Source organism: Halichoeres trimaculatus, unplaced genomic scaffold, assembly GCF_033239565.1.
Source record: "Halichoeres trimaculatus isolate MK-OKI-2021-1 unplaced genomic scaffold, fHalTri1.1 fHalTri1_scaffold_5, whole genome shotgun sequence".
In the NCBI taxonomy this organism is placed as follows: Eukaryota; Metazoa; Chordata; class Actinopteri; order Labriformes; family Labridae; genus Halichoeres; species Halichoeres trimaculatus.
In genome coordinates, this window is record NW_027437183.1 from 1,115,501 (window position 1) to 1,127,500 (window position 12,000).

Sequence of the window (12,000 nt, forward strand, 5' to 3'; positions counted from 1 at the left end):
CTGGGTTAAAGCCTTTAGCTTTTGCTTTAGCCTACAGCTCATGTTTTAGCCTTTGTTTATTTATTTTTTTGAAACTTTATTTTTTCTATCAAAATCAAAGCTCAACATTGATCAAATTAGATGCTATAAAATATTATTAATAATCATACTAATAATTATCACAATAATAATAATATTAAAATGATAATAATGATAATATTAATAATAATAAAAAAATAATAATCACATTAATAATATAAATAATAATAACGATACTAATAATAGAAACAGCACAAACAACCAAAACAGAAAAGTGAAACAAAACCAAACAAAAAAAAGAAAACAAGACCAAACAACAAAATATAAAAATAAATCACTTCTACAAAAAAAAAAAAAAAAAAAAAAAACAACATTGGAGGAAATATACATATGCATACATATACACATTAGACAAATAGCCTTAACTACTCATTTATTAAGTTCATGTCTTGGTCTTTTAGTAGTTGACTGCCTTCAATAATTTGTTTTTTTTTTTCCTTTTTAAAAAAACAAAATGTCTTTTTTAATTTCATTTGAAATTTTGCTAGCTAAGACTATGACTAAATCTATTGTTTTTTTTTGTTACATTTGAGTTTCATAAAATTAGTTCACTGTTAATTTCTTTTACAAACCACCTTTTCTGAAAAACATTTTCCATGTTTCTTATTTTGTAAGTATTTTAGCCTTTACCTTATGTTTTAGCCTTTAGCTCATTCTCCATTACTCTCATGTTTATCTTTCTTTTGCTCTTACTTCCTTTTTTTCTGTCAGTCCAGTTCCAGTGTCCACCATCCCTACAAAATTAATCCCAAAAAAATTTCAGGAAAGTAAAAACTCAGATCTCTCTTCTTAGGACTACACTTTGCTAGCTGGTGTGATAGCTTTGAGAAAATTTCAGGCTACGTGCTAACAATCCAACCAGAGATATTGAAAAATATTATTAAGAAAAAACATATTTTTGTTCTGATAATCTCAGTTTAAGTGGTTGATTACGACTGGGTATATTTTGATCGAAGAATTTGACCCGGGGAGCTGGAGGAGCGCTCTGGTTTTGGCCTCACTGTCAGGAAGCAGTTGTACCGTCCATGTATTCATTCAGTGAATGTGACGAGAAAAAGCGCAAAATGTTTGATTTGATTCTATTTGAATAACTTAATGCATTAAAAAAAAACATCAAACAAAATAAACAAAAAAACAGACTTTTTAACACAGCAGCGCCCCCTATTGGTAACTTTTTCCTATCAGGTAATATTGTTGCAATTTGAAACTTTAAAATATCTTAAAATTCTGTTTAGTTCGATGTTTCTGCTTTTAAAGTTAACTTTTATAACGACTAAAGGCGCTGAAGCAGATTCATGGTGTGAGAGACGTAAGTGTGAACACACACACACACACTGTGTCTCTCACACACACACACACACACTGATGCATGTTGGCGTGGAGTCTCTTAATAAAGTCAGATGTGAATTTGTCGGTCTGCAGAAACCTGCAGCTTGAATATGACAGCTAGTCGATCGTGTGACAGCCACAACGCAAAGTAACGCAGCGCACACTTTCTGACAGCACGCTGCCTGTACGATCAGCTGTGTGTGTGTGTGTGTGTGTGTGTGTGTGTGTAAGAGTGTGTGATATATTCAGAGCTGATGTGAGGCCTCCTGACAGTCTAAGTAAATGTTTCTCAGTCTGATCATCTCTCAGAGCGTCTGACAGACGTGAAGCAGGATGAGAGACACGCTGAAAGCCGACGGATCAGCTGTTTGTTTATATTTATAATTTACAGTGGGGAAAATAAGTATTGAACGCATCAACTTTTGCCTCATTACATTTATTTCCAAAGCTTCAATTCAAACAAAATTTCTCCCAGACATTGGTATTAACTCAAATAATCCACACATGAAAAGAAATCACAACGTTCAGGTCCATAAATAATGATTATGGTGAATTAAGTACGATAACACCGGAAAAAAGTATTGAACACACCATGGAAAGGCTGAATACTTTGGACAGAAAATGTACCATACCACCTGAAATCTGTCAGTAATTATTACTTGAACTTCCAATTAGTGCAAACCAACATCAGCTGGGCTAGAGCAAATTGATGGTCCTATAAAAAAGGTGTTTTTTTCACCAAGCAGTTAAATAGCACACACCTCATGATGGGTAAAGGCAAAGAGCTCTCTGAAGACATTCACAACCTGATTGTTGCTCAGCATCAGAATGGAACTGGTTACAGACTTCTATCAAAGCACCTGAATATTCCAGTCAGCACCGTTGGGGCCATTATTCACAAGTGGAAGAAGCACCACCTTACCATCAACAGGCCACGCACAGGAGCTCCTTGAAGATTTCTGACCAGGGAGTCAGAAAGATAGTCAGAAGAGGACTCAACCAGCCAAGGACCATCCTGAAAGTGCTCCAGAAAGACTTGGAGGCAGCAGGTACAATTGTTAAAGAGAAAACAATAGGCAATGCACTCCACCACCATGGCCTCTATAGACGCTCAGCCCACAAGACTCCATTCCTCAAGAAAAGGCATGTTGAAGCTGGTTTAAAGTTTGCTAAACAGCATCTTGACAAGCCTGTAGAATACTGGGAGAATGTTGTCTGGTCAGATGAGACCAAAACTGAACTTTTGGGCTGTCATACTACAGACCATGTTTGGAGGAGAAATGGCTCTGCACATCAGCCAAAAACACTACACCAACAGTGAAGTTTGGAGGTGAAGCATCATGGCATGGGGTTGTTTCTCATCTCATGGTGTTGGCAAACTTCATATAACTGACGGAGCAATGAATGGAGCCATGTATGGGGAAATTCTTGATCTGAATCTGCTGCCATCCACCAGGATGATGAAGATGAGACGTGGCTGGACCTTCCAGCAGGACAACCATCCAAAGCACACGGCAAAGTTGACTCTCAAATGGTTTCAGAAAAAGAAAATCAATCTGTTAGAACGGCCTAGTCCATGAGTCTGCAGCCTTTACTTTCATAGGAGCCGTTTTGCCTTAGTACACCTGGATTAAAGTCATTCAGGAGCCACAAGATCAACTTTATCTTAGAACAATAAAGGCAAAAAAGTAAAGAGAATTCTATACGTGAAAAAATCACATGTATGATTTATAAAATGATACATGTGATCTGTATTTTTAATGTTTAAGAAATTTACTAAAAAATCAAAAAGTTGCAAAAATTTGCCAAAACTTCATTAAATTTCACAAAGTTGTTTGTGGCAAAAATTCGCAAATTTTGTTTTAAATATTGATTTTTTTTTAAATTTGCAAAAAATAAAAAAAGCAAAAAAAATTATTATTTTTTAAATTTTATATTTTTTGTAAAAAATAAAAAAATGAAATTTTGGTTATTTGCAAAATTTCCTTTTTTTTAATTAAAAAAATTGCAAAAAAAAATCATAAACTTAAAAAATCCTTAAAAGTAAAATGTTAAAAATATGCAGAAATTCCAAACAAATTTTGAAAATTCAAAAAATTACAAAAAATTTAAATAAACTTAAATTGTAATACATTTTCCAAAATTTTAAAATTTTTAAAATTTCAAAAAACCAAAGAATATTCCAGATTTAAAGACAATCTGTGCTTAATTCACCATAATCATTATTTATGGACCTGAACGTTGTGATTTCTTTTCACGTGTGGATTATTTGAGTTAACACCAATGTCTGGGAGAAATCTAATTTGAACAGCAGCTTTGGAAATAAATGTGATGAGTCTGTTTTCATCCTCAGGAGTCTGAACCAATGAGTGATCTGGAGTCGGCGTCGATGAGATACATTCCTTTATTGTAATTAAATTTCTGAAATGTCACAACAAAACCAAAAAGCTTCAAAAAAGCTGCTCAGATAAAGCATTTTTCATCATGTGTGGGAATAAAAATCAACTGAAGGATTCGACCATCGCACGTCATCAGGCTGCAGAGAGAGGAGGAGGAAAAGGAGGAAAATACAAAAAGGAAGCGATCAGCACAGAGTGAGGTGATTGGAGGTCAGGACAGGGAGGAGAGGAGTGAAAAATAAATTATTTCCAGTTTTCATTTCAGCGCAGATCGACAGAGACAGACGGGAAAGGGTTAAAATGAAATGTGCTCAAAATTCAACAAAATAAAATCAACAGCGGTTCAGGTTCGAAGCCGCAGCCCTCGCACGGATCAACGCAAAGAGACACAGCCGGTAAAAATGATCCTCACAGTCTGAGGCTGCGCTCTGGACGGACACACACTCTGTCACCTGGCATTCACACACACTCACACACACACTCACACACACACACACGCTGCTGGAAATAAAAGCTCAGATCCTCAGAGATCCTCTTTAAACGATGGACAGGAGGAGGAACGACACAGCCTTAAATCTGTCGCTGACGAAGCGTCATAGAAAGAAAAGTTAATTTTCTTAATTAAAAAAAAAAAAAAGATTAAATCCAGACTCGTCGCTAATCTAAAGTTAAATTAAATTTCCTTTTTGAATTCAAAATAACTAAATTAAAAATCAAAAACCCAAATCTTTAATCTTCAGGACTAAACTGACCCAGGATGTGAAGTTCTTCCTCCTCCTCTTCATCAAAGAGGACAAACTAAAAGCGTTGCCTTCACTTCACGATCATACAGCAACTTCAAAGGCTCTTATTTTGAAAGGTGTGCAGGAACTGAACAGGTGACAGGAAGTTCAAGACACAAAATATCAAAGGCTGCAGTCGGTCGTCCTCTCGCACTGACTCCGGATCAGTTTCGTTGTTAAGCCTCGAAATGAAACCACAGAGAGCTGAGTTAAAGGTCGGGAGTTTCTGCGTTAGCGGCGTTAGCTGTTAGCACTGTTAGCATCACGTCAGATCATGTGACTACCGAGAGTTCTGTATATTTTTTTAACATTCCTGTTTTTAAACAAAAGGACAAGAAGCTGCTTTACTGATAAAAAATTAAGCCTTGAAGCTGTCATCGTAAGCGTCCAATCAGAGAGCTTCAGATTCTGTTGCCGGGCGGAAAGTCGTTCCAATTCACACGTCAACATCTTTATGTTTTTCCTGAAGTTTCTCATAATATTACTTCAGTACTTTCATTTTTTTAAATTCACTTTTTAATATTTTGAGTCTGTGACAAAATTAAATCATTTCCTAATTTTACTTTCATTTTTAATTTATGGCAGGAATGGGCTTCCATACACTTTAAGACTAAACCAATGGGTAAATATTTTAAGATATAATATTTCTTTGTTTTAACCCTGGATATCTGTATTTGTTGAGGAAAATTCTGGTTCTTTCTTTAAAAAATAACCTTTTCTTTTTTTTCTCAGTGTAGGTTTCCTCCACCCGTGACACCACTCCTTGTGTTTTCACCTCTGAATCGACACAGTGATGCGTTTGTAAAAATGGACACCACAAAATAATCTAAATGTGCAAAGAAAGAAGCCGTCACCAGTGTAAAAACGTGCTGCGTTCAAGTCGCTCGGGTTTAAAAATCACTGCAGGTTTCATACTTCTCTGCAAAGACACAAACAGGAAATCCCCCGAGGAGTGCAAACTGTAATCTCAAAGAATAAATCAGGAGAGCGAATGATCCCACGGGACTTGAATGCAGCACAAAGAGCAGAAGAAAGAGAAATCAAAGATCGCTGCTGGCTGAGTTTGGTTGATTTTTTCTTTTACTGCAGAAAAGTTGCGTCTCTTCTTCACTCCAGGTTGGAACGGGAGGGTGATCCGAGAGGACAGGTGCATTATGGGTGCTGTAGTTTGACCGGAGTCAGTCAGGACTGTCTGTTGTGTGTGTGTATGTGTGTTTGGACTCTATGAGATGGCCTTGGCTTCGGGTAAGAAGGCTTCCCAGTATTTTATCAGCTGAGGAGAAAAAAAGGAAACAAAAATGAAAAGTTAACGAGAAGAGAAGTGAACATCAGTAATAAATATGAATAATAACAGCCTTGTTCAACTGGTGTTGGGAATTTTTGGAAGAAAAAAAGCCAAAAAGGAAAGAAAAAGAAAAAGCAAAAAGGGTAAACACGCAGAACAGCTCTTTATTCAGTACTTACAGAAGCCTAAAGATGTCACTATTTCTCTATGATAACTTATTTTATTATTAGCTAAAATTTCCAAAAATTAGAATATACTAGAATATAATTTATTTTTTTCCTTTTTTAAAAAAAAAAAAAATGCACAGATTTCCCAGAAATCTAATGATATATTTCCCTAAATAATAATAATAAAAATACTAGTAATAAAAACAATTAAATCAAGTTAAAAGTAAAGGACAATTTTTTTTATATCAAATTTTACCACAGTAAAAATGTTTTCTTACGTAAACAAACAATTAAACTCAATCCAGTTAAAGTGACAGGTGCAACTTACTTTAATCTTAGGATCATGACTTTTCTCTTAGAAAAAATAGTAATAAAGAAAAATTGGGGTCTCTTTTTTCAGCGGCCATAATCCTCTTCCGTAGATTTGAGATAAAGGCCTTTGAAAAACTTAAATTATATATTTTTTTAATCTTTTTTTAAAGGTGTGAATTTAACAAAGGTTAGGGAAAATATTGCCAGTGTGGACTTCCGTACAAGTCAAATGTAATTAAGGGGACGAGTAAATTTACTAACAAAACATTTTAATCTGGGATTTATGGAAGCCCAAAGCTGCCACTATTTCTCCGAGATAACTTATGTATTATCAGCTAAAATGTAAAAAAAAAAGAAAAAAGAAAAAATCAACTAGATTATATTTAAATTTTTTTCTTTTTCAAAAATAAACAGATTTCTCAAAAATCTAATGATATCACCTCCTTAACAATCATTTAAATAATAAATAAAAAACAGTCAAAAGTAAAAGACAGTTTCTTCTTTACTAAATTTGACCTCAGTAAAAATGTTTTCTTACTTGAGTAAACAATTAAACTCAACACAATGACGGTGAAACATGCAACTTAAAAAAAAAAAATCAGAATTAAGGGATTAAAATCAGAACTCTAATCCCAGAAGTCTGACTTTTTTCTCTTGAAAAAAAAATAGTTATAAAAATAATTCAAGTTTTTCTTCAGTAGCCCTAATAGATTTGAGATAAAGGCCTCATAGAGATTTAATGTATGATTTTTTTTTCTCTTTTTTTGAAGATGTGAACTTTAAAAAAAGTTAGAGTAAATATTGCCAGAGTGGGCTTCCATCCAAGGTAAATGTGATTGAAGGCAGATTGAGTTTATCAACATAAAAATTAAATCCGGGACTTTTGGAAGCCCATTACTGCCACTATTTTTCGATGAAGACTTCTTTAATTATCAGCCATAATATATAAAAAGAAATCAACTAGATTATTGTTTATTTTTTTCTTTTTTGAAAATGCACAGATTTCCAAAACTCTAATGATAAAATTCCCTAAATAATAAAAATGATAATAATTAAAAAAGTCAAAAGTAAAGAACAGTTTCTTAAATATTGAATTTCAGTTAAAATGTTTTTATAAGTGAACATAAATAAAACTTAATACAATGACACGTCACTTTACAAGAGAGTCAGAATATTCTCTCAAAAAAGAAATAATAATAAAAAAAATATTCTTCCATAGATTTGAGATAAAGACCTTTGAAAAACTTAAATTATATATATTTTTTAATCTATTTTTAAAGATGTGAACTTAACAAAGGTTGGTGAAAATATTGCCAGTGTGGCCTTCCGTACAAGTCAAATGTGACTGGAGGTTGAAAGAATTTACCAACATAACAATTTATAAAGGAGGTGGTATGGCTCAGATATTTTTGACAGAAGATTGTTTGTGTTTACCTGCTGTTGTGTCTGAACCAGAGACTCCAGATATTTAATAATGATGGTTTTAAAGTCCTTCACTCTTTCTTTCTGCGGGGAAAAAACAACAACAGAAGTTTGTCAGAGGAACTTTTATTCTTTCATTTTCATCCATTCATCGATTTCTCCGTCGTCTCACCTCAAACCTGCTGACTTCTTTACGGATGGTTTTGGAGATTTGCTCAAAGTCTCTCTCCCCCTGCTGGACCTTCACCTCCAGCTGAAACACAGAGACGCACAAAACAACACAAACCACAACGTTCACTTCCTGTTTCACAGAGTTACAGGAGTCAGAGCCTCGTTTGGAGTCAAGTGATGGATCAATTATCAGTTATTCTTCCTGCAAACCCTCAGAAAACAAAAAAAACACGCTGTATAACATCTTTTTAAAACGTGGAGCTTTTTGAATTTTTATTTCTTATCATTATAAACACTTTTATTCAGATTTCTGTTTTTTTTTCCTCCATAAACTGGATTAAAACAGATAAAAACAAACATTTTGAGGTGGTTTTAATAAAGAAACCTGTCTTTTATTTCCGTTCTTGTGTTAACGTTAACAGTGAGATTCTTCAGGTGAAGTTTACTGAGTGAGGTTATTGACAAACAGCACACAGGTGATGAGTGTTTAAAGGTTATTTCAGCGGTTATATTCTGTTAGATGAGGATGAAAACAAACAAACAGTCCGAGTCGATGACCTGAGCGTCACGTGAAAGCGTTTGTTTCACCCTGATCCTGTCCCTGATGGTCATATCTGAATAAATCAACCTTTATCGACAACGATTTCATGTGACGCTCCACGGTTTGACAGCGAGGTGGAAAAACAGCAAAACAGGAAATGAGTTGGTGTGAGGAAGATGAGAGAAAACGGTGCGATGATGATGATGATGATGATGATGATGCAACAAAGGAGGCGTGGAGCAGGCAGACAGGTGACGAACAGAGAGACAGACAGACGGACAGAGAGACGGGGCAGGTCCTACCTCCTCAATCTCCTGGGTTGCGGGAAGGCATGGCGGGGAGAACGCAACAAAATTTAAAGAGGCAGGAAAAAAATGTTCAGAGCTTCCAAAAATCAAAGAGGAAGATCCGCAGACATGAGCAAAGGAAAACAGACAGAAAAGGAAAAGACCCTCCCTCCAAACACTGAGCTCTGTTTATTTATTTATTTATTTATTTATTTATTTTCTTAAATCAAACATGACTGATGATGTTCCTGTTTAGGAAAATATATAAACTTACCAAAAAAAACCCCAAACTATAAAGAAGCAGCAGAAATCCTGTTATCAGTGCTGAGTGCATGAGGCTGCAGTTCCTAACGTTGGCCCACAGGGGGCAGTGTGGTTTAATAATCAGAGACAGGCTCAGGAGAGAAAGGCTCTTTTTAACAGACTATGATTTAAAATTTCATTGTGTTTATTTTGTTAATCATTGTTTCCAAAAAAAAAAATTAAAAAAAACCTTAAATAAACAGAGTTGATTTTTTTAATACATATAATTATTTTGATTTTTTAGGAGATTTTTTAATAATAAGTGTTGATAACCTATTAAGTATTTTGAATCGTGTGTTAATATTTAGATTTTTCTTTTTTATTTAATCTGATATTCATATTATTATTATAGTTTATTATATTTATCATTATTATCATATTTAAGATTATATTTATATTTTATTATTATTATATCATTTTATTTTCACATGTTTTTTGTCTTATATTTTGTTTTACTTTACAGATTGTTTTTAAAAAACAAAATGTTTTTATTTCTAAATTCTGAAAAAATATCTAAAGCAATAAATCTGAATTTTGTTACTAAGGATGTTGGAAGGTTTTAATTTAATTTATTTATTTATTCTAAGAGAGGCTCATTTTAATTCCTTTTTTACTCTTTTCATTTTCTTCACATTTTTCATAAATCTGTCTTTTTTATATTTTTTCCACTTGATGGATATTTTTTTTAATAAATTGTCATTTTTTAAATCAATTTATTTTATTAGTTTTCTTTTTCTTTTTTCTTTTTAATTTCATATAAAATAAATTTAATTAAAATAATTTATTTATTTTAATTAAAAAAATAAAATAAATTACCTTATCTTTTATTCCTCTGTGTTGAATTTTGACATTATTTTTCTATTTCCTGTTTAGGATTTGCAGAATAAGGTTTCCTCTTTTTATGATAAATTAATCAATAAATATTATTTATTTTTATGTTTTAATGTTAAAGCAGGTTAATGTGAAGCTCGTCTTTATTGTCCTAATAATTTTTTTATTATTTACTTTATTTATTACTATTATTACTATCATTCACTTTGTGGTATTTATTATTATTTGGGAAAAAAACCCCAAAGTCTTAAAATTATTCTTTATTAGTTTTACCTCCTCTCTCATCATTTCAGGGACTGATCTGATCGTATTCAGGAGTTAATCCAGCGTCTGTGTCTGTTTCTCTCCAGGTTTCGGCGCCAGCAGCTGATCGGCTCTGTAAAACTCTCCTCTATGTTTTTTGGCGTCAGAAAAAGCCGCTGTGTGTTTTCTGTTGCTGATGTCAAACTCAAACTCCGACTCCTCCTGACAGGCGGCAAAACTCTCGTCGGCTCCGAATAAATGTTGGTTGTAACTCTACTGCGATCTGTCCTCGTCTGCAGCTCCTGACAGCCTCCCCCCAAAACTCCCCCGTCCTCCCCTCAACACGCCTGACAGCTCCTCGGCTCTAACGCCAGACCCCCGACCACGCTCCCAGCCTGCGTGTGTGTGTGTGTGTGTGTGTGTGTGTGTTTCCTGACAGAGAGGATGAATTTGTGTGGTGACAGCTTCAACAGACGCTCTAATAAAGTACTTTTCTGCTCTCTGCTGCTCTTGTTTGTCGTTCTGAGTTTGTCTGCAGACTCTGAGAAAACAAGATTTCTCTTTAAAAAAAGTTTTCACATGACTGAGCCGCCGAGGAGGAGCGCTTGTTTTCTCTGCCTGGACACACCAGCAGCGTTAAAGGAGGAGGAGTGAATCCTCCGAGCATCGAGGTTGTAAAAATGTAGCCGTAAGATTTTAAATCAGGCAAAACTCTGACTGTAAATAAACAACAACAGCATCAACGGTGACTTCTGACTCCACAGCCTGGTGCTGTGAGACGTGTCTGTAACGTTAGTGAATCCTGGTTCTGTCCTACCAGAGCTCATCTACCAACTCCAACCTCACCAAGCAGAGCTAACGTAACCTGGCTCTTCATTTTATTGATAGACTCTCAAGTTTGAACAGACCACTGCAGAATAACTGCTGACTGTGGGTTGGAGGCTACATTAGCACAAACACATTAATCTGGGTTTTAGCTGTTAGCTAGTGTTTAAAACTTTTAAAACTTTAGCTTGCATATATGAGCCTTTAGCTTGTGTATTAGCCTTTAGCTCTTTTTTTAAACCTTTTACTTGTGTACAGAGTCTCAGCTAGTGTTTTGAACTTAAACTAATGTTAAGCCTTTGGCTCACATTGTAGCCTTCAGCTTTTGTGTTAGCCTTTTGCTGTTGTTAGCCTTTAGAAAGTATTTTAGCTTTTAGACTGAATTTAGCCTAAGCACTTATTTTAGCCTAAAGCTTGTGTTTTAGCCTTAGCTCTTGTTTTAGCTCTAAGTTAAAGTTAACCTCTAGCTCATGTTTAGCCTTGAGCTCTTGTTTTAGCCTTTAGCTTGTGTTTTGCCTTTTAGCATTAAGCACCTGTTTTAGCCTTTGCTCTTATTTTTAGCCTTAAGCTCTTGTAAGCATTCAGCTAGTATTCAGATTTTTGCCTGAATTTTAGCCCTAAACTTTTGTGTTAGCCTTTGGCTCTAGTTAGCATTTAGCTAGTTTTTTTTTTAGCTTTGAGCTCATTTTTTTAGCCTATAGCTTGTGTTATAGCCTTTTGCTTGTGTTTTAGCTCTTTTTGTGGCCTTCAGCCTGTGTTTTAGCCATTAGCTTGTGTTTAACCTTTAGCTCATGTTTTAGTCTTTAGCTCTTTTTAGCCTTTAGCTTGTATTTTGCCTTTTAGCTTGGATTTTTTGCATTAAGCACCTGTTTAAGCCTTGGCTCTTGTTTTTAGCTCTTAGTTTAAGTTAGCCTTTAGCTAGTGTTAAGGCTTTAGCTCGTGTTTCAGCTTTTAGCTCTTGTTAGCATTCAGCTAGTATTCAGATTTTTACCTGAATTTTAGCTTTAAACTTTTGTGTTAGCCTT

At 34.5% G+C, this 12,000-nt stretch overlaps 1 protein-coding gene across 2 annotated transcripts in view; it reads right to left on the bottom strand.

Annotated features, from left to right (window-relative positions):
* Positions 1 to 3,827: 3,827 nt before the first annotated feature.
* snx2 (sorting nexin 2) overlaps positions 3,828 to 12,000 on the bottom strand; it is a 34,754-nt gene continuing 26,581 nt past the window's right edge. The window contains exons 13-16 of one of the 2 annotated variants that reach the window (XM_074670921.1): positions 8,789 to 8,800; positions 7,947 to 8,027; positions 7,787 to 7,858; positions 3,828 to 5,861 (exon numbers count right to left, since the gene is read on the bottom strand). In XM_074670921.1, coding sequence (XP_074527022.1) covers positions 5,811 to 5,861; positions 7,787 to 7,858; positions 7,947 to 8,027; positions 8,789 to 8,800 — 216 coding nt within the window. In that variant the 3' untranslated portion in view covers positions 3,828 to 5,810. The remainder of the gene's footprint in view (positions 5,862 to 7,786; positions 7,859 to 7,946; positions 8,028 to 8,788; positions 8,801 to 12,000) is intronic. The other variant, XM_074670922.1, reaches the window with a different exon arrangement.